Consider the following 23,619-nt stretch of genomic DNA (forward strand, 5'->3'; position numbering starts at 1 on the left):
ATCTCATACCATCAAAGTTTCCTTTCTTTAAGTTCAGGACCCAAGTCTCTGACTTAACTGTGTCACTCTCCTTCCTTAATGAAGAATTCTACCATACCATGGTCACTCTTCTCCAAGGGGCCTCGCACAACAAGATTGCTAATTAATCCTCTCTCATTACACAACACCCAATCTAGGATGGCCAGCTCTCTAGTTGGTTCCTCGACATATTGGTCTGGAAAACCATCCCTTATACACTTCAGGAAATCCTCCTCCATCGTATTGTACCAGTTTGGTTAGCCCAATCTATATGTAGATTAAAGTCACCCATAATAACTGCTGTACCTTTATTGCATGCATACCTAATTTCCTGTTTGATGCCATCCCCCACCTCACTACTACTGTTTGGTGATCTGTACACAACTCCCACTAACGTTTTCTGCCCTGTGGTGTTCCGCAGCTCTACCCATACAGATTCCACATCATCCAAGCCAATATCCTTCCTTACTCTGTCATGACTGTCTTGCAAGATCCTTTAAGTCAGCTTCATCATCAGAGTGCTGCTGAGCATCACTCAGTCACGCACTCGCCCTCCAGGGAACTGGCCCCCTCACTCCCCCTCTCTCGTGGCATTGTCGCAGGCCACTGGGTCCAGGAGAATCGCCCACCTCCATCTCCCTGACCACGGCTTTTAACAAAAAGCTGCTGGCCCCGCTCTGTGAGGATGCTAGATCCTCTTGTCATGTCCAGAGAGTTGTCCTCCACCTACTTGTCCTCTCCACCGTCACCCGCAGTGGAAGGCTGACGTGCAGGCCCCTGGCCATCTGTGTCATCATCTGAAAGCACAAAGCCAGAGAAGAGTGGTTACCTGCAGGGGAGGGGGCCAGGAGCGCCAAATACATTCGAGAATGCCAGTCTCATGGAAAGATCTGAAAGATTGTGGCGTCAGGCCTAAGTGTCCTGCCGGATGCTGCAAAGGAACTCAACATACCGTCACAGTCCCCAGGGGGGGTTAGCCTCACCCACTGCCATGGCACCAACTTGAACGCCCAGCAGGGCCACGACGCATTCCTCGAACAGAGTCAGGTTCTGGAGTTTAGACTCCCCTCGTGCAGTCTGCATTTCCTCTCTGCAGTTGTGGGTGAGCTTGTCTTATGAGATTAAAGAGAATGTCTGAGTTAAAGCCCTTCTATCAGTGTGCCCCAAGTGCCTTACATAGTTTAGTACATATAACTGTATGAGAGTCTTCACAGTTCAGTGTAACTTCCATTCACTGTGTGCACTTGCTGTGGCAATGCTTGAATTAGGGGTCCAGTAATGGGGGCAGGCTATCATTTTTGAGACGCATATGAAGATTGAGGAGTTAACAACATCAGGGGTGGGTCTGCAGAACCGAGTAGCAAGGTTAACAGCGCATGCAGGACCTTGCTGTGGGTGAGGCTTCAAATGGAACCTTGCATCTGGTCTCACCCATGTGTAGAGCACAGATGCCAAAACACTACATTGAGCAGAGAGTGCACGTTGAGCTCAGAGCTTAGGTGACGGTTCAAATTCAAGATACTCACCCTCACTAGCCGCATCATCTCGTTCCACTTTTGTAGGCATTCAGTGGCTGTCCTGGGCACCGGGTCACTCGCAGAAACTTCTTGTGAGATTTCCCTCCGTACGCCTCTGAGTTGGTATCCGCCGCTCTCCAGGACATCAAGGAGTGCATCCAGGGCGCCGTCCGAGAAACAATGGGCCTGCTGCTGTTAGGTCTGCTATACTCAGTCTGAGTGCATAGGAAGCAAATATACCCACGAGGCGTTGAGGTGCCTAATCAATGCCTCAATGGAATCCAGGTAGCGCCACTGTCTGTGGAACAGCTCCAAATAATGCCCAACGCAACGAGTGTTGAGCCCGCGCTTAATGGCCCACTTAGCGCTGTCTAGCGCCTGCAGGTAAGTGTGCAACGCTATGATTTAACGCTGCTATCCACTCTAGTCACAAAAGTAAAAGCCCAAGGGATCCTGGGCAAAGTGGCAAGTTGGATCCAAAATTGGCTCAGCAGCCGGAAGCAAAGGGTAATGGTTTTTGTGTCTAGAAGGCTGTATCCAGTGGGGTTCAGCAGGGCTCAGTGCTGGGTCCCTTGCTTTTTTGTGATATATATCAATGACTCGGACTTGAATGTTGGGGGTATGATTAAGAAGTTTGCAGATGTCACAAAAATAGGCTATGTGGTTGATAATAAAGAAGAAAGCTGTGGACTGCAGAAAGATATCACCGTACTGGTCAGGTGGGCAGAACAGAGGCAAGTGGAATTCAATCCGAATAATATGAGGTAATGTATTTGGGGAGGTCTAACAAGGCAAGGGAATACACATTAAATGGTACGACACTGAAAAGTGTAAAGGAACAAAGGAACCTTGGAGAGCAGGTCCACAAATCCCTGAAGGTAGCAGTCCAGGTAGATAAGGTGGTTAAGAATGCATATGGAATACTTGCCTTTATTAGCCGAGGCATAGAATACAAGAGCAAGGATGTTATGCGTGAACTGTATAAAACACTGGTTAGGTTGCAGCTGGAGTACTGTGTGTAGTTTTGTTCACCACATTACAGGAAAGATGTGATTGCACTGGATAGGGTGCAGAGAAGATTGACAAAAATGTTGCCTGGACTGGAGAATTTTGGCTATGAGGAAAGATTGGAGATGCTGGGTTTGGTTTCTTTGGAACAGAGGAGGCTGAGGGGAGATCTGATTGAGGTGTATAAAATTATGAGGTGCCTGGATAGAGTGGATGGGAAGGACCTGTTTCCTTTGGCAGAGGGGTCAACAACCAGGGGACATAGATTTAAAGTAATTGGGGGGAGGTATAGAGGAGATATGAGGGGAAATGTCTTCACCGAGAGGGTGATGGGGGTCTGGAACTCACTGCCTGAAAGGGTGGTAGAGGCAGAAAGCCTCACCACATTTAAAAAATACTTGGATGAGCACTTAAAGTGCCGTAACCTTCAGGGCTACGGACCAAGAGCTGGAAAGTGGGATTAGGCTGAATAGCCCTTGGTCGGCCGGCACAAACACAATGAGCCGAAATGGCCGCCTCCTATGCTGTAAATTTCTATGATTCTATGAAAACTTAATTTCGCGTTTGGCCCGGCACCGGTGTGACACCACCTCAAAAATGGCAGTACCAAATTTCGACACCTTTGTATCTGTCTTCACAGTAGAAGACAAAAAATATTCGGTAAATAATGGGGACTTAAAGATATTAGTAAAAGTAAAGACATAGGGCTCGAAATTTAGTTTCTACCGCCACCTGTTGCGTGGCTGCTAACGGGCAGCAAGGGCCAAGAGCTAATGCTGTGCCAGCTAACGCAATCCGCGTGGTGACGTCATCCAGCATGCAACGCCTCTATCATGATACTTAGTTCGAACGTCGGCCTTCCCGGCAGGCATTCTTACAGCCTGGAAAAAGTGGTGAGTAAACAGTGGAACTCGGTCGGAATCGGTCAGAGAGGAAGGTAAGTTTGTTTATTTATTTATTTATTTATTAATTTGTTGTAACAGTGGTGAAGTTTGTGTGTGGGTCGGAGAGGTTTGAGGTTTTTTTTCCTTTATTCCATTTTCCAGCTAGCATGATGGCAGCCTCCAGAGCTCCTGCCCGAGGATGAATGTGCAACGCCACTTTTTAGCGCTGCTCTCTCAGCTTTGGGCGTAAAAACTGAATTTGGCAGTTGGAGCCTGCACCTAATGCCTGGCGGTAAAATCAGCACTCAGGCGGTGATACCGCCTCAAAAATGACAGTGCCGAATTTCGACCCCATAGTGCTGGAGAAATTAACAGGACTAAGTGGCAACAAATCCCCTGGACCTAACGACCTGCATCCTAGTGTTTTAAAAGAGATAGCTGCAGAGATGGTGGATGCACTAGTATTAATGTTCCAGAATTCCCTAGATTCTAGAACTGTGCCCAAGGACCCCACTATTTAAGAAAAGAGGAAGAGAAAAGAACGGGGAACGATAGGCCAGTTAGCCTGACACCAGTAATAGGCAAAATGCTAGAATATTATTAGGGACGTGGCGTCAGGGCACTTAAGAGAATCGTAATGTGATTGGGCAGAGTCAACATAGTTTTATGAAAGGGAAATCATAATTGACAAATCTGTTGGAGTTTTTTTTTTAAATGTAACTACTTGGATGGATAAGGGGGAACCAGTGGATGTAGTGTATTTGGATTTTCAAAAAGCATTTGGTAAGGTGCCACACAAGAGGTTATTATATAAAATTAGGACTCATGGGATTGAGGGTAATATATTAGATTGGACTGAGGATTGATTAACGGACAGAAAACAGAATGTAGGAATAAACTGGACTTTTTTTGATTGACAAGAACATAAGAAATAGGAGCAGGAGTAGGCCATTTTGCCCCTCGAGCCTGCTTTGCTCATAGCTGATCTGATCATGGACTCAGCTCCATTTCCCTGCCCGCTCCCCATAACCCTTTATTTCCTTATCCTTCAAAAATCTGTCTATCTCCATCTTTAAATATAGTCAATGACCCAGCCTCCACAGCTCTGGGGCAGAGAATTCCATAGATTTACAACCCACAGAGAAAAAATTTTCCTCATCTCAGTTTTAAATGGGCGGCCCCTTATTCTAAGACTATGTCCCCTAGTTTTAGTTTCCCCGATGTGGAAATATCCTCTCTGCATCCACCTTGTCGACTCCCCTCATTATCTTATATGTTTCAATAAGATCACCTCTCATTCTTCTGAACTCCAATGTGTATAGGCCCAACCTACTCAGCCTATCCTCATAAGTCAACCCCCTTATCTCCGGAATCAAGCTAGTGAACTTTCTCTGAACAGCCTCCAATGCAAGTATATCCTCCTTTAAATACGGAGAACAAAACTGTATGCAGTACTCCAGGTGTGGCCTCACCAATACCCTGTACAGTTGTAGCAGGACTTCCCTGCTTTTATACTCTATCGCCCTTGCAATAAAGACCAACATTCTGTTTGCCTTCCTGATTACTTGCTGTACCTGCATACTAACTTTTTGTGTTTCATGCACAAGGACCCCCAGGTCTCTCGGTACTGCAGCACTTTGCAATTTTTCTCCATTTAAATTATAATTTGCTTTTCTATTATTTCTGCCAAAGTGATTAACCTCACATTTTCCCACATTATACTCCATCTGCCAAATTATTGCCCACTCACTTAGCCTGTCTATATCCCTTTGCAGATTTTTTGTGTCCTCACAATTTGCTTTCCCACCCATCTTTGTATCATCAGCAAACTTAGCTACTTGGTAACTAGCAGGGTATCGCAAGGATCAGTGCTTGGGCTTCAGCTATTTACAATCTATATTTATGACTTGGATGAAGGGACTAACGTGTCCAAGTTTGCTAATGATACAAAATTAGATGAGAAAGTAAACTGTGAGGAAGTCGCAAAGAGGCTGTTGCGAGATATAGACAGGTTGACTGAATGGGCAAAAACATGGAAAATGGAATACAATGTGGGGAAGTGTGATGTAATCACAAGCAGAATATTTTTTGAATGGTGAGAGACTGGGAAATGTTTGTAGTCAGAGGGACCTGGGTGTCTTTGTACATGAATCACAAAGTTAACCTGCAGGTACTGCAAGCAATTAGGAAAGCAAATGGCATGTTAGCTTTTGTTACAAAGGGATTAGAGTACAAGATTAAAGAGTTTTACTACAATTATACAGGGCATTGGTGAGGCCATACCTGGAGTACTGTGTACAGTTCTGGTCTCCTTCCTTAAGGAAAGACATACGTGCCTGAGAGGGAGTGCAACAAAGGTTCACTAGACTGGTTCCTCGGATGAGTGGATTGCCCTGAGGAGAGATTAATTAGACTAGGCATATATTCCCTAGAGTTTAGAAGAATGAGAGGTAAACTAATTGAAACATATAAAATTCTTAAGGGACTTGACAGCGTTAATGCCGAGAAAATGTTTACCCTGCCTGAGGAATCTAGAACACGGGGTCACAGTCTCAGTTTAAGGGGTTGGCCATTCGGACTGAGATGAGAAATGTCTTCATTCAGAGGGTTATGAATCTTTGGTATTCTCTACCCCAGAGAGCTGTGGATGCTCAGTCATTGAATATTTAATAAATCTGGGGGAATTAAGGGATATGGGATAGTGCGGGAAGCTGGAGTTCAGGAAGTACATCAGCCATGATCTTGTTGAATGGCGGAGCAGGCCCAAAGGGCCAAATGACCTATGCCAGCTCCTTATGTTCTTATGAAAACAAGGATGAGAATTTTAAAATTGAAGTGTTGCTTAACCGGCAGCCAGTGTAGGTCAACGAGTACAGGGGTGATGGGTGAGTGGAACTTTGTGCGAGTTAGAACACGGACAGCAGAGTTTTGGATGACCAACTTTATGGAGGGTAGAATATGGGAGGCCAGCCAGGAATGTTCTAGAATAGTCAAGTCTAGAGGTAACAAAAGGCATGGATGAGGGTTTCAGCAGCAGATGAGCTGAGGTAGTAGCAGAGTCGGACGATGTTAGAGGTGATATATGAGGTCTTGGTGCGGATATATGGCTGGAAGCTCACTTCAGAGTCAAATATGACATCAAGGTTGCGAACAGTCTGTTTCAGCCTCCAACAAATGCTAGGGAAAGGGATGGAGTCGGAGGTGAGGGAAAGGAGTTTGTGGCAGGGACAATGGCTTCAAACTTCCCAATATTCAGTTGGAGGAAAGTCTGCTCATCCAGTACTGGATGCCAGACAAGCAGTCTGACAATTTAGAGACAGTCCGCCAGTCCTCTGGCACTACTATGCGACTTTTGTATGTATAAACTAGTGCCTCTGCTATCTACTCCCTAGTTCCCATGCATTGGTGCATACCATCTGGACCTGGGGTTTTATCCTTTTTAGTTTTGCTAGTTTGTTAATTAACTGGAAGATGTTACAGATGAACAGCTTTTAAGCAAATACAGAGCCAGCGAAAAAGGGGTGGGAAAAGAAAAAAAAAGAAAGGTCTGTGATTGGGTGGAGGGCAGGAGGTGATTAAATGACAGGCAAATTGAGGTGATAATGAGACAAGTAAAGATACAAAAGATGGGTCCAGAGGAGGTGTAAATGGTTACAGCAGAAAAGCAGAGGAGGAGGGACGCATGGAAAATCTAGCAAAGCGTAGAAGGCTCCAGTGGTCCAGGAATTTGGTGGAAGAAAGTCAGCTAGGCACCACGAGTGTGGACCATTCCTCCAGTCATGTACCAATGGAGGATCTTCACCCCAAGCACCAGCGCTCACCTCCCCCATTCCCAGTAACTCTGGTGCACCCAACCTACATTGCGAGAACCTGTTGTAAGAAAGAAAATGGAACCAATGGTTAAAGTTGTTAAAGTCTGTGTTGAGACTCGAAAACTGTAAAGTGCCTGGTAGAAAGATGAGGTACTGTTCCTCGAGTTTACCTTGAGCTTTATTGGAATAGTGTTGGGAGGCCAAGGACAGAGAGGTCAGAGTGAGACTGTGATAGATAATTAAAGTGGCAAACAGCCGGAAGCTCAGGGTCTCTCACAATTGCAGACTGAATGGAGGTGTTCAGTAGAGCGATTACCCAATCTGTGTTTGGACTCCCCTGTTTAGAGTTGTGAACCGTGAGCAGCAAATGTAGTATATTCGGTTGGAAGAAGTACAAGTAAATCGTTGTCTCACCTTGTAGGAGTGTTTGGGGCCCTGGATGGTGGGAAGGGAAGAGGTGAAAGGCCAGGTGTTGCATTTCCTGTGTTTCCATGGGAAGGCGCCGGGGGAAGGGGAGCAGGAATTGGGGTTGATGGAGGACTGTACCAGGGTGTCGCATAGAGAACGGTCCCTTTGGAATGCTACAAGGGTGGGGGGCAGGGAAAGATGGGATTGCGCAGGAGGTGGCGGAGGATGATCAATCGAATGTGGATTGGTGGGTGGAAGGTGGGGACAAGAAGGACTGTGTAGATTTTACCTTTAATTAGAATATGGTAAGTAGCCATTGATCAGAACTTGTTTCTGCAGTTTATAGTATTACATAATACTGCAGTGCTTTTGATCCAGCAATGAACTTGCCATCTTTTATGTAATCTAAATTTAAAATTTGAAAGTAGGAAAGGAGCAATTAACTTGATTATCTGGATTAAAGAATTTAAGAAAATCTGAACTAAAGCAGCCATCTGGTTTTGTGTTAGCTATTTTAAATCGAAATATGCTATTGGTATGTATGTGTCGTTGCTACTTTAGCAGTTTAGAGTAAGAAGATTTAGAGTAATCAGCTTTTGGTTTTGCAAGCAAAATGCTATTCAGATAAGTTGAAGATATTTTCTAATCTCATGAATTACAGTATGCCTTGTTATGTGGATGTTGGTCAAAGGATTTATCTGTGATTTAGCTGCTGTTGTAAGTTAGAGATAGATTGTGTTGAATTAACAAGAAAAAAAGTTTACTATTTAAAGTTAGAACTGATGACCTCAATGATAATGAGTACAGAGCTGATTGATCATTATTTTGCTAATGCTGAATGAAAATCAACTACTTGAAAAGGAAACATTTTCAGGGTAATGGTGAAAGAGTGGGGAATGGGACTGCTTCGACAGTTCTTGCAAAGAGCCGCACAGGCACGATGGGCCGAATGGCCTCCTGTGCTGCAGGATTCTGTCATTGAAAGATGTTGTCCCTGATGCTGAAAAGTAGCTCCAGAATCTTGTTACTATCCTTTCAAGTTGAAAGCCATGCCTGAGTTATGCCAGTGGGTTATGAAACTCCCAAGTTCACAGGCTGTGACTGCACCAGTGGTTACTGAGTCAATCAGAATTAGAACAGGACAGGAAAGGATGTAGAATAACAAAAATCACTTCCTGAAGAAGAACTCTTTTGGATATAAATTTGTCCTGGGTGGTTGTGCAAAATGGCCAATAGCGAATCTGCAGCCTGTTTTACTCGCTGCCTGATTTTCTTTCCCCTCGACGGGAGCGAGGGATGGGAGAAACTGGGGTTTTGATTAAAATCATCAAAGGTGGGAAATTCCTTGGAGCAAAAGCTGAACGAACAGAGAAAGGAAGAGAGCTTGGGAAGGAAGTGGGCATTTGACTTGGGCAGAGAGGAAGCAATGAGTATCTTGAATGAGAGGCATGAGGGCTGGAAAAAGGCAAGGCTTTCAAAGGATGAGAACACACCGGGGAGGGAAGGGGAACAGCCAGTGGTTGTGGTCCACATTGGTACCAACGACATAGGTAGAAAGAGGGGTGAGGTCCTGAAAGCTGAGTTTAGGGAGCTAGGAGTAAGATTGAAAGCCAGGACCTCAAAGGTGGTAATCTTGGGATTACTGCCAGTGCCACATACTAGTGAGGGTAGAAATAGGAAGGCCACTCAGATAAATACGTGGCTGGGGCATTGGTGTAGGAGGGAGGGCTTTAGTTTCCTGAACAATTGGGACCGCTTCTGGGGTAGGTGGGACCTGTACAAGTCGGACAGGTTACACCTTAACAGAGACGGGACCAATGTTCTCGTGGGTGGTTTTGATAGTGCGGTTGGGAGGGCTTTAAACGAGCTTGGCAGGGGGATGGGACCCAGGAGAGGGCTCTGAGCTAGTTAGACTGGGTGAGAGCTCAGATGAACAGAACCCCAAGAAAGAATGCAAAAGGAGGAGGCAACAGAGCAGAGTAGCATGGGGTAAGCGTAAACCACAAGGTGATAGGAAGGGACAATATGTATGAATATAAAGGGGCTGCAGGAGGGATCAAAACTAAAAATCATGGTTTAAAAACTAGTATTAAAACACTTTACCTAAACGCACGCAGCATTCAAAATAAAGTAAATGAGTTGACGGCACAAATCATAACAAATGGATATGATTTGGTGGCCATTACAGAAACGTGGTTGCAGGGTGGCCAAGACTGGGAATTAAACATACAGGAGTATCTGACAATTCGGAAAGATAGACAAGAAGGGAAAGGAGGTGGGGTAGCTCTGTTAATAAAGGATGATATCAGGGCAGTTGTGAGAGACGATATTGGCTCTAATGAACAAAATGTTGAATCATTGTGGGTGGAGGTTAGAGATAGTAAGGGGAAAAAGTCACTGGTGGGCGTAGTTTATAGGCCCCCAAATAATTACTCTACGGTGGGGCAGACAATAATCAAGGGAATAATGGAGGCATGTGGAAAAAGGAACAGCAGTAATGGGGGATTTTAACCTACATATCAATTGGTCAAATCAAATTGCACGGGGTAGCCTTGAGGAGGAATTCATAGAATGCATACGGGATTGTTTCTTAGAACAGTATCTTACAGAACCTACAAGGGAGCAAGCTATCTTAGATCTGGTCCTGTGTAATGAGACAGGAATAATAAACGATCTCCCAGTAAAAGATCCTCTCGGAATGAGTGATCACAGTATGGTTGAATTTGTAATACAGATTGAGGGTGAGGAAGTAGTGTCTCAAACGAGCGTACTATACTTAAACAAAAGGGACGACAGTGGGATGAGGGCAGAGTTGGCTAAAGTAGACTGGGAACACAGACTAAACGGTGGCACAATTGAGGAACAGTGGAGGACTTTTAAGGAGCTCTTTCATAGTGCTCAACAAAAATATATTCCAGTGAAAAAGAAGGGCGGTAAGAGAAGGGATAACCAGCCGTGGATAACCAAGGAAATAAAGGAGAGTATCAAATTAAAAACCAATGCGTATAAGGTGGCCAAGGTTGTCGAAATCTCGACCTCCGAAAAGAATGACTCCGACACTTACAGCTCCGGTAGAAGTTTCCTTTTTAATTTACTTGCTCGCAAGGGGTAGGTTTCACTCAGTCAAGGGCTAAATGAACACCTCCGAAATGGTTCAGTTTAACAAGATATTTATACAGTAAAACCAAAGTTCTGGCCTCTCCCTGTGTATTGCTCTGTCTCACAGTCAGTGAATACAGATAAAGAGTTAATTACTATATCCTGGTCCTGACATGGTGTCCAGATATTTCCTTTTGTCAGGGTTATCAGAAAGCCAAACGGCCATTACTCCATGAGTCATAGGTAATGGGCTATCACCTGTCTTGTATTGTGTCAGGATTGTTTCAATTTCCTGGTCAGTTTATCTGTTTGCATCAAATGGATGAGGTAAAGGAAAGAGATGATGGCTAGAAGATAAGGGTGGGGTGACATGGAACTCCTGTAGTGTAGACAATAGGAGAGCACCATGGGGGGTTACTTGTCTCAGCATGACTTGTCTCCTAGCTGTCTGATGGCCATCAGCCATCTAACAGCAGGTTTAGCTGTTTATGCAAGCTGACTGCTAAAATGCAGAAAGTTCTGGAAGGGCCAGGACTCCATTTTAATCAAAAGGCACACAAATACCGTATGGTATCAGCTTAGATAAAAATACTTTCCACATTCCCCCATTTTGTCCTTCACAAGGACAACTCAATCCATTCTGATCTTGTACAGTCTCTCCATTTCCATTTTCTTTAGTTTCATTACTCACTAGGCATATTATACCTTCAGGATTTCTTATTCTGGGAGTAATGCTTAGGAAGGGAGGCTGATGGTTATTATCATAATTGGGCTGGTACCATCCCTGGAAGGCTGTGAGTTTATACCCTGCCGACCTCCATTCTGTTTGCTCCTTCGTTTCTGGCCCCTTAGTTAGTTTTGTCCTGTTTTGCACTGTCAACCATTCTATCATTTCTGATTCGTTAAAGGGGACAGATCTCAGGGGAATACCCCCCTGGAGTGGACAGGTACATGGGAACATATCCAACAACTCGACAAGTTTCTTTCTTGAGCATACCTATGACTCAGTGCCATAAATACGTTTACGTGCAATTCCCTTCGGTAGTGGGTCTGTACCCCTGGTGTAATCAATAATGTGAAGTAAAACCCTGTCAAGCCCAGCACCATCAGTCCCCATAGTCCATACAGTTCCTTATTCAGTCTTCCTTTTTCTGTTCCTCTGATTCCTTCGTCCCTTCCTCCTGGTCGGGTGCCCGTTTGCAATGGGATGCGTGGATCCATGTTGGTCTTTCCTTTACCTTGATTGCAGTATTGGTCGCCAGCAAGACCTGGTATGTCCTTCGAATCTTGGCTGTAGACTGCTTTTCCTTTTAAAAATCTTGATGTAAACGAATTCCCCTGGCTCCAGGTTATGACACTTCCCTTCCGCTGGCTTGACTTGGGCTTCCTTTACCTGTGAATGAAAGCTGGAAATACATTTGGTTAGTGCAATACAATAATTCAACATATTTTCCTCCATTTTGTGGATGTCCATCTGTTTTGCAGTAAATGGTGCTGTAAAAGGTAGTCGTTGGGGACGTCCCATAACTATCTCATGCGGTGACAGGCCTGTTGTTCTGTTGGTTGCAGATCGCATTACCATCAAAGCTAAGGGCAGCAGTTCTGTCTATTTCAGTCCAGTGTCATTGCATAGTTTTGCCAGCTTATTTTTAAGCATTCCATTATATCTTTCAACAAGTCCAGCTGATTGTGGATGATAACTGCAATGAAAACGTTGATTAATCTGTAAAGCTTTACACATTTCTCTTAGAACAGTTCCCGTGAAATGTGACCCATTAGCACTAGAAAGCTTAGCAGGGATTCCGAAGCGCGGTACAATTTCTTTTAACAAACATTTAGCAACAGTAGTGGCATCGGCCTTTTTACATGGAAAGGCTTCAATCCATCTAGAGAACACATCTACAATAACTAATACATACTTGAATCCCATACACATAGGTAATTCAATAAAATCCATTTGTAAATGTACAAAAGGCCCGACTGGATTTGGGTGGGAGGCAGATTCTACTTTTTCCATCTTACCCGGATTCATTGTCTGACAGGTAACACAATTTTCACAGATTTGTTTTGCAATTGCCGAAATACCTGGTGCATACCAAGTTGCCAAAATATAATCTGCCAATCCCCCTTTGCCTGCATGTGTGAATGTATGAACACATCGGGCAATCCATGGAAGTAAGGATCTAGGGGCCACCACGGGGCCGTCATGGTGAACCCATATTCCTTCTGGATTTTATAACATTGATCCTTCGTCCAGGTCACCACCTCCTCCGTACTGGCCTGTGTCTGAAAGGCCAGCACGTCATTAATAGTGGGTGGCGGGTCTGAGCAATTATTTTTCCTTAGTGGGAACAATGACACCTGCATCACCCCTTTCGACAGAGCTGCTGACTTAGCTGCATTATCAGCTCTGGCATTCCCAAGTGCCACCTCATTCGACTGGCCTGTATGTGCTTGGCATTTGATAATGGCAAGTTTCAAAGGGCATTGAATGGCTCGCAGGAGATTTTCCACTTGTTCTGCATTTTTGATTGTCTGAGCCTGTTGCATAGCATAATAAGCTGCTGCCAACGAAGGAAGACATCCTGGTAGTCCGCGTGCCACTGGGTCTAGTTAGGTACTGAAATACGCTACCGGTCGCTGCCTGTCCCCATGTAACTGAGTCAAAACAGATTGTGCAAAACCCGACTTGTGATGCACAAATAAGTTGAATAGCTTAGTGTAATCTGGTAATCCCAAGGCGGGTGCTGAAGTGAGGGACTGTTTAAGGTTCTGAAAAGCATTCCGGGATACCTCATTCCAAATCAACTTCTCTGGTAGTGCGGGCATGGACATGTCTAACAGTGGTCTAACAATCTAGGAATAACTCGTAACCCATTGCCGGCAATATCCTGTCATGCCGAGGAGGTGTTTCATTTCTCTCTTGGTTACTGGTAGTGGGGCAGAGCAGATTGCTTTTACTCGGTCTTGTGTCAATTGTCTCGTATCTCTGACCAATTCGTGCCCTAGATACCGAACCTTTTCTGAGACAAATTGTAACTTTGCCTTTGACACCTTGTGTCCTTTCGAGGCCAGAGCTTTTAATAACACAAGGGAGTCCGTTTCGCAGGCCAATTTGGAGGGTGAGGCGAGCAATAAGTCGTCAACATACTGCACAAGTGTAGAACCTGCTGGTAAAATTACATCTTCCAGATCCCTCTTTAGGCATTGTGAGAATATGGTAGGGCTCTCGGTAAATCCCTGCGGGAGTCTTGTCCACGTATATTGGCGTCCTTTATACGTGAAGGCAAACAGGAATTGGGACTCTGGGTGAATGGGTATTGAGAAAAATGCTGAACACAGATCAACTACTGTGTAATACGTTGATGATGCCGGAATACTGGCAAGTATAATTGCCGGGTTGGGTACCACTGGATAAGTTGGGAATACCGAATGATTCACGGCTCGTAGGTCTTGGACAAATCTCCATTTGTCACTATTGGGCTTCTGCACCGGAAAGATCGGTGTGTTACATGGACTTCTAGTTGGAACGATTACTCCCTGGGCCAGCAGGGACTTAATGACTGGCTCAATACCTTGTTCTGCGGCTGGGGACAAGGGGTATTGAGGCTTCTTGGGGAGCGGGGCGGTTGAATTGATCGCTACCTTATAGGGTTGTGCGGTGAGCATCCTTCCTACTTCATTAGCGTGTGTAGACCATAGTTGTTCTGGAACTTTAGCAAGAAGCTCTGCTGTGCTTTGTCGTACTGGGAAGCTAGTGGCTGAGAGCATCCTTTCTTCTAAGACAGCATCGAAGTATATTTTCCCATTCAACTTGACCGAATAGCCTCCCCCCCTTTCATGTTGCCCCAAAGTTCCATTACGTGTGTGCCATTCCTCTTGTACTGGGGATCCTTGCATTCTTTTAACCATTCGTCCTAAATCCTGGAGTTTATGTGTGCCTGCAACCGCAAGGGTGCAGTGTGGAATGCTCCCTTTAACCCTAAACAAGCTCTGACTGTGGGAGGATAATTCAACCCCTGCCGCTATCCCTTCGGGTCCGATAAAGATTTTTTTTTCGATCATCAATTGATGTTTCTGGTGCAGGAATGGTTGATAAAAGATTTGTGCTGTAGCGTCTGATCCCGTGTTGTCACAATATGCTGTGCAGTGTAATGTTTCGTACTACTTGCCCAAGGTTTGAGATTTGAGGTAGTCTGTGATTAACCTTGTTACACACCAATATGAACCAACCAAATAGGATAGGGTTTTGCTTAGTGTGGGGTCCAAATTTTTCCAGGCATACAATATGGGAGTTGTGGGTTGAAGTAGTGGATATGCGCCACATTTATCTATGGGGACTCGAACCTCCAGACCAGCTGGGGAACAGAGGATCGTGGCATTCATTTTGCATAACAGGTCACGTCCACACAGATTCACTGGAACCTCCTTAGACAGTAGGAATGAATGACTATCTTCGTAATCCTCTAATTGTACATTGATAGGGTTGGAGAAAAACATTTGCTGTGCGTGTCCAGATAGTCCAATCACTGAGGTTTGATTAGTGGAAGTGGGAATTCCCCTCGTATCCTCCCTTGAAAGGACCGAATAGGTGGCACCAGTATCCACTAGGAATGGGATATCCTTTCCTTGTATTCGTATTTTTACTTCAGGTTCTCCTATGGCATTTAACGAAACGACGGGTAGCTGTTTGTTCGCAGCACTCGGGTCTGGGATTGGGCGTCATTGATCATTATACGGGCAATTTGGTGGTTGGCCGAATTGCTTTTGATTCTGTGATCCAAATGGATCTTGCACAGAGAAATTAGTCTGAGGTCTAGCATGTACCTGGACTTGGGTCGCATACGGGTTGGGTTCTGAAGGGGGAGGGTGTGCTCTATTACCTGCCTGTTGAGTCCAATCATGATTTGGTTGTTGCTGTTTTGCCCGGCAAGTTCTAGCCCAGTGTCCAATCTGACCACAATTGTGACAGGTATCATATTGTTCCTGCCCTGCACCTCCTCTCCCTCTTCCCCTGTAATATCCTCCTCTGGCTCGCCCTCTTCCTCTACCCTGGGGGGGGGCGTAGGACGGGGTCACCGGGGTGGGTGTTATTGGAGCTGCTTGTCCTACAAACATGGTGACCTTGCTTCTAGATTCTCTATTTCGCTCTTGTATGTCCTTTAACATAGATACAACCTTGGATAGCGATTCCTGTCGCCATCCGAGACAAACTAGTTTAAAGGGATCTCCGAGTTCGGGCCGTAGCCCGTTTACCACGGCGCTGATCATAGGAGCTTCTACCTCCTCCATTTTCATGCCTGAACATTGGTTCATGATCTCTCGCACTCTTTCTACATAATCCTCAACATCCTCCTCCTTTCTTTGTGTAGTTTCCATAATTTTGGACCAATTCACTTTTTTTTTTTCCTCTTCTACCTGGGTCTCTGTCTATAAGGCATTCTTCTAGACAGGTTATTCTCTCTAAATTGAATGAACCATCGGGTGGAAATGGCCTGTTTTCACCCTTAGTCCATTTTACCCATTCTCTTAGGTGGTCAATTGAAGACTGACCATAATTCTGGAGCATGACATAGGCTGGTGTGCCTTTTGTGGTGTTTTAACTTGCTCCGGCACCTATTCTGGATGATTTAAGATTTTCCACAGTTTCTGATCTCACAATCCTTTCGGCCAACCGAATTCTCTACGCCCACTTCTCCTGGCCGTTACGTGGCCTGAAAAGGCTCTTAATTCGGGCTCAGTCTGGGTGTGTGAGATATGTTGGCACGAACCAATCGTAGTTGATCAATCAGTCACTGTTTCTTTCTTAATCAATCCTTGTGTTTTTTTTTCAAATCACAACTTTCCCTAGTGACTCTTCCCGTTTCTCTAATGGCAATGACTCATAAAGGTATTGCACCCAACAGTAATACAAGGACAACAAACAATATTCCCGTGAGTACACAAATCATAACCTCTAAACAAATTCTCAGTCTGCATTGTACGCCACTACAGACCGAGTCCTTAACTTATCCTAATAACAGCTGATAAAACTTAAGGTTCCGTACCCAAACTCTTTGATCGATTGCGCTCTTTTTTTTTTATAGTCTTATCACATAAGAACCCCTTCCGAATTAAAAACAATAAAAATCTTATCACATAAGAACCTGGAACCCTTTTCGATCGACTAGCGCTCCCTTACCTACTGAAACCTTCCCCGGGCTGTCTCGAGGTTTTTTCCAGAACCTGTTCTCTTCTGCTGGCGAGCTGAGAAAGAAATGGTTATAAAAAAAATACCTTTAACTTTTAAATGCCGAGTCTTGTAGATGCAGTACCTCAGCTGTGGACAACAGATTACATCTGCGATTCAACAGTGAAGAAACCTCTTGTGAGCAAAGGCTCACCTTGTTTGGCCACCGAAGCCTTTCACTGGAGAGGCACTATGCCTGTATCCGTTTTACTCACAGAACAGAGAGTATGCATCTCGGTGGAACCTCCAATAACTGTCGAAATCTCAACCTCCGAAAAGAATGACTCCGACACTTACAGCTCCGGTAGAAGTTTCCTTTTTAATTTACTTGCTCGCAAGGGGTAGGTTTCACTCAGTCAAGGGCTAAATGAACACCTCCGAAATGGTTCAGTTTAACAAGATATTTATACAGTAAAACCAAAGTTCTGGCCACTCCCTGTGTATTGCTCTGTCTCACAGTCAGTGAATACAGATAAAGAGTTAATTACTATATCCTGGTCCTGACATGGTGTCCAGATATTTGCTTTTGTCAGGGTTATCAGAAAGCCAAACGGCCATTACTCCATGAGTCATAGGTAATGGGCTATCACCTGTCTTGTATTGTGTAAAGGGATAACCAGCCGTGGATAACCAAGGAAATAAAGAAGAGTATCAAATTAAAAACCAATGCGTATAAGGTGGCCAACGTTAGTGGGAAACTAGAAGATTGGGAACATTTTAAACGACAGCAAAAAATGACTAAGAAAGCAATAAAGAAAGGAAAGATAGATTATGAAAGTAAACTTGCGCAAAACATAAAAACAGATAGTAAAAGCTATTACCGATATATAAAACGGAAAAGAGTGACTAAAGTAAATGTTGGTCCCTTAGAAGATGAGAAGGGGGATTTAATAATAGGAAATGTGGAAATGGCTGAGACCTTAAACAATTATTTTTGCTTCTGTCTTCACAGTGGAAGACACAAAAACTATGCCAAAAATTGCTGGTCACGGGAATGTGGGAAGGGAGGACCTTGAGACAATCACTATCACAAGGGGGGTAGTGCTGGATAAGCTAATGGGACTCAAGGTAGACAAGTCCCCTGGTCCGGATGAAATGCATCCCAGGGTATTAAAAGAGATGGCGGAAGTTATAGCAGATGCATTTGTTATAATCTACCAAAATTCTCTGGACTCTGGGGAGGTTCCAGTGGATTGGAAAGCAGCTAATGTAATGCCTCTGTTTAACAAAGGGGGCAGTCAAAAGGCAGGTAACTATAGGCTGGTTAGTTTAACATCTGTAGTGGGGAAAATGCTTGAAGCTATCATTAAGGAAGAAATAGCGGGACATCTAGATAGGAATAGTGCAATCAAGCAGACGCAACATGGATTCATGAAGGGAAAATCATGTTTAACTAATTTACTGGAATTCTTTGAGGATATAACGAGCATGGTGGATAGAGGTGTACCGATGGATGTGGTGTATTTAGATTTCCAAAAGGCATTCGATAAGGTGCCACACAAAAGGTTACTGCAGAAAATAAAGGTACGCGGAGTCAGAGGAAATGTATTAGCACAGATCGAGAATTGGCTAGCTAACAGAAAGCAGAGTGTCGGGATAAATGGGTCCTTTTCGGGTTGGAAATCGGTGGTTAGTGGTGTGCCACAGGGATCGGTGCTGGGACCACAACTGTTTACAATATACATAGATTACCTGGAAGAGGGGACAGAGTGTAGTGTAACAAAATTTGCAGATGACACAAAGATTAGTGGGAAAGCAGGTTGTGTAGATGACACAGAGAGGCTGCAAAGAGATTTAGATAGGTTAAGCGAATGGGCTAAGGTTTGGCAGATGGAATATAATGTTGGAAAATGTGAGGTCATCCACCTTGAAAAAAAAACAGTAAAAGGGAATATTATTTGAATGGGGAGAAATTACAACATGCTGTGGTGCAGAGAGACCTGGGGGTCCTTGTGCATGAATCCCAAAAAGTTAGTTTGCAGGTGCAGCAGGTAATCAGGAAGGCGAATGGAATGTTGGCCTTCATTGCGAGAGGGATGGAGTACAAAAGAAGAGAGGTCCTGCTGCAACTGTACAGGGTATTGGTGAGGCCGCACCTGGAGTACTGCGTGCAGTTTTGTTCACCTTACTTAAGGAAGAGGATATACTAGCCTTGGAGGGGGTGCAGAGACGATTCACTAGGCTGATTCCGGAGATGAGAGGGTTACCTTATGATGATAGATTGAGTAGACTGGGTCTTTACTCGTTGGAGTTCAGAAGGATGAGGGATGATCTTATAGAAACATTTAAAATAATGAAAGGAATAGACAAGATAGAGGCAGAGAGATTGTTTCCACTAGTCGGGGAGACTAGAACTAGGGGGCACAGCCTCAAAATACAGGGGAGCCAATTTAAAACTGAGTTGAGAAGGAATTTCTTCTCCCAGAGGGTTGTGAATCTGTCGAATTCTCTTCCCAAGGAAGCAGTTGAGGCATTTCATTGAATATATTCAAATCACAGATAGATAGATTTTTAACCAATAAGGGAATTAAGGGTTATGGGGAGTGGGCGGGTAAGTGGAGCTAAGTCCACGGCCAGATCAGCCATGATCTTGTTGAATGGTGGAGCAGGCTCGAGGGGCTAGCTGGCCTACTCCTGTTCCTAATTCTTATGTTCTTATGAATAAATGGAAAGGTTAAGATAAGATTTCACAATAAAAACAGAAAATGCTGGAAATAATCAGCAGGTCAAGCATCATCTGTGGAGAGAGAAAGAGTTATCATTTCAGATCGATGACCTTTCATCAGTTCTGACGAAAGGTCATTGACCGGAAACATTAACTACGTTTCTCTCTCCACAGATGTTGCCTGACCTGTTGAGTATTTCCAGCATTTTCTGTTCATTTGATTTCCAGCATCCGCACTATTTTGCTTATGTATAAGACTTTGCAGAGATTGCCACAGTGACAAGAGTGGAGCAAATGTTGAAAAGAATAACCAGGCGAGAAGGCTTCCGTGATGGGGAAGGACTAGCTCACCATTAGACAGGCTGGTTATATAATGGACCTCTCCTACCACAAATCATTGTTGAAGCATTGTCCTGAAATTCTTTCAAAAGAAATAAAGAACTTGAATATACTGTATACGTGAAAGGGAAATATTTGCAAGGCACTGGGGATAGACTAAAAGAATAGCTCGTTCAAAGATCCGACACAGTACGATCGGCCAAATGGCCTCCTTCTGTGCAGTATGTTTCTATGATTTGAACCTGTATTTAAATAGAGTTTTTCATGACCTCAGGAAGTCCCAAAGTGCTTACTAGCCAATGAATTACTTTCCAAGTGCAGTCAATACAGTTACCTACCAAGCACAGTAGCCAATTTGCTCGGACGATCATCTCACAAACAGCAAATTAGATAAATGATCAGATAATCTTTGTTTATTTTGGTGCTGTTGATTAAGCAATACATGTTGTCAGGACAACTCCCCTGTTCATATTTGAACAGTGCTAAGGAATATTTTACATCCACCTAAACAGGCAGACGTCTTTGTTCAACACCGCTTCTAAAAGACAGTACCTCTGGCAATGAAGCCCTCCTTGAAGTGTCAGCCTAGATTATGTGGGGCTTGAGTCCACAATCTTCGAACTCAGGTCCGTGTGCTACTGATGTACTAACCTGACACTAAAGAGATGAGTTACTTTTTTACCCCTCGTGGTACCAATCTATCCTTACCTCAGTTTATTGCCTCAAATTGATTGAGTTTGAACTAATAATGTAATTTGGTGTCTCTCTAGGCTTATAGTTGGCGCACTTGGAGAAGCCTTACTTGTTTATGCTGAGAGAAGTGGAGCAGAAGTAAAGGGATGAAGTTGGTGCCAGGACAGATGCCATGCATCATCTTGTTTGGAAGTCCGTTTCTCAACAGATATTTGATATTACGGGAAAGGAAAGTGATGTGCAGGTTACAATCTTCCATGGAAAAGCATTTTTCCCTTTCCCACCTTTCTACAAATAGCCATGATTGAAGAACACAGAGACAGCCCGGTGATTAAGATTTTACCTCATGGCCTTGGACAGCAAAGCTTTTTACTGTGGTGTGAGAGAACGATACGTGTTTGATGACGACAGTGTGTGTGTGAACCACTTTTAGCTTTACCTTGTCATGCTGGGAACTGGGACACTGCAGTCAATTCACAGCAGTAAGAGGAAAGGTACTGCTCTCCTCTGGATGTCCTAGCCCTGCGACAGACCTCGGAGAGGATCACTGTGAACAATGCAGCAACACAAATAAAGCTCATTTAAATAGATTGTGATTTATCCCCAGAACTTTAATGTGAATATGCTTTTCAATAGACTTTCTCACTGCTCTGAAATCACTCTGTGAATAAGATACAATAGAGAAAGCTGACGGAAGGGTTTCATGATTTGTGTGGCTTTTCATTTCAGGTGCATCGCAGCGCATAAAATATTAATCAATATATCTCGAATGATACTGTGCAACTCGACTTTAGTTTTCCATTTATTTCTCATAAATACTAAAATACTTTTGTCCAAGAACAGATGACGTCTTTTTAAACCGGTTTATATAGGGACAGTCAATAACAACGCAGCCTTTTTTTTAAAAAAAACAAGTGGCAAAACTTTTGAAATGAGATGTTATGATTTACAAATGAATGTATTCGGTACCCAAGGGTTAAAGTGAAATTGCAACATGTTTTTGTCTTGAGATGAATCTTATTTTTAAAATATTTTGTTTTGTTGTATAACCGATATTGTCAAGTGACAATAAAAAATATCAGTCACATACCTAAGTTCTTTTTGTAAATCGCACCTTGAACATGAGGGGGAAATCAGCCTGCTCCGCCCGATGGTAACCAGAGGCAACAAGAGTTAAAAATTCAAGCGATACACTTGCTGCTTGTTGCCTATCCCGCAGGTACTTTAACGCTTTCTGAGGTGCCTGCCTAATTCATAAATATATGCAAATCGGGGTCTTGACACTTCATAAGGACCCCGATGCAACTTGAACTGCCTTCAGAGGTAAGTGTAAAACTTAGCTTTGTGGGGCCCGCAGGAGCGGGAGTGCCACAAAAAAGGTTTGGGCCACCGCCACCCTGGACTCCTCTCTCCCAGCTTCCCGTTGCCCCCTTTCCGCTTCCCCCCCATCCCTCGATTTACCTGACTAGCAGCTCCCTGGGGCCACAATTTTCATTGGTCCATAGCGGGCAAGCTGTCTCTGGATGCCTGTTTCGGGTGGGCAGCTGGCCAGGGGTATGCTTATGAGGCCGGGCCATTAAAATGAATCAGCCCTCGCACTGCTGTTCCCAGACAGGCAGCTCAAGCTTCCTGCCGACCTCCCGCCCAGGAGTTACTGTTCCCCCTGTAGGCTGTTGCTATAGTTTATAAATAGGGTGTCGATGTAGAAACTTCGATAGAGTTATCTAATGTAAACCTTTGCCCTTGTAATAGCCTTGACTAGAAATTAATGATGACGGTTCAATAAATTATTTTATAAAACACAATAGTTTACTTGTGTTTGACATTAATGTTTATATTTATGATGTTGTTGACACCAGCAATTGATTTTTTTTTTTAAAAACACTATCTTTGCATTCAATAGTAATAACATTTTAAACAAGCCATTGAAATATTAATTTCAATTGAAAGAATTTGTGTCGCAGCAAATTTTAGATTTGTTCTTTTTATCTCCTTAGTAAATGTTAGATTAAACAGAAGGAGAGTTTCGCATCAGGTGGCAAAGGGGCACCTGTGAAGCACCTTGGGACATTTTACTACAACAACACGTCGTATTTATATAGCGCCTTTAATGTAGTAAAACGTCCCAAGGTGCATCACAGGAGTATTTTAAGATAAAACAAATAAATTTGACACCGAGCCACATAAGAAATGACGGCAAATGACCAACAGCTTGGTCAAAGAGGTAGGTTTTGAGGAGCGTTTTAAAGGAAGAAAGAGAGGTAAAGAGGTGGAGCGGTTTAGGGAGGGACATCCAGAGCTTGGGGCCGAGGCAACAGAAGGCTCGGCCACCAATTGTTGAGCAGTTATAATCGGATGCTCAAGGGAGCAGAATTTGAGGAACACAGACATCGGGGAGTGGTTGTGAGGCTGAAGAAGATTACAGATATAGGGAGGGGCAAGGCCATGGAGGGATTTGTAAACAAGGATGAGAATTTTGAAATCGACGCGTTGCTTAACCGGGAGCCAATGTAGGTCAGCGAGCACAGGGATGATGGGCGAGCAGGACGGTGCAAGTTAGGACACGGGCTGCCAAGTTTTGGATGACATCAAGTTTACTTAGGGTAGAATGTGGGAGGTCAGTCAGGAGTGCATTAGAGTAGTTAAATCTAGAGGTAACAAAGGCATGGATGAGGGTTTCAGCAGCAGATGAGCTGAGGCAGGGGCAGAGATGGGCAATGTTACGGAGGTGGAAATAGGCGATTTTAGTTATACCACGGATATGTGGCCGGAAGCTCATTTCGGGGTCAAATATGACACCTCGGTTGCGAACCGTCTGGTTCAGCCTAAGACAGATGCTAGGGAGAGGGATGGAGTCAGTGGCTAAGGAACACAGTTTGTGGCGGGGACCAAAGACAATGGCTTCGGTCTTCCCAATATTTAATAGGAGAAAATTTCTGCTTATCAA

At 44.1% G+C, this 23,619-nt stretch overlaps 1 protein-coding gene across 3 annotated transcripts in view; it reads left to right on the forward strand.

The window, feature by feature from the left end:
- Window positions 1–22,443, forward strand: part of LOC139276483 (UDP-N-acetylglucosamine transporter TMEM241 homolog) — a 243,578-nt gene extending 221,135 nt beyond the window's left edge. For all 3 annotated transcript variants that reach the window (XM_070894555.1, XM_070894586.1, XM_070894597.1), the window contains one exon: window positions 20,750–22,443. In XM_070894555.1, the coding sequence (XP_070750656.1) occupies window positions 20,750–20,822 (73 nt within the window). In that variant the 3' untranslated portion in view covers window positions 20,823–22,443. The remainder of the gene's footprint in view (window positions 1–20,749) is intronic.
- Window positions 22,444–23,619: the final 1,176 nt, after the last annotated feature.

Source organism: Pristiophorus japonicus, chromosome 1, assembly GCF_044704955.1.
Source record: "Pristiophorus japonicus isolate sPriJap1 chromosome 1, sPriJap1.hap1, whole genome shotgun sequence".
Taxonomy (NCBI): Eukaryota; Metazoa; Chordata; class Chondrichthyes; family Pristiophoridae; genus Pristiophorus; species Pristiophorus japonicus.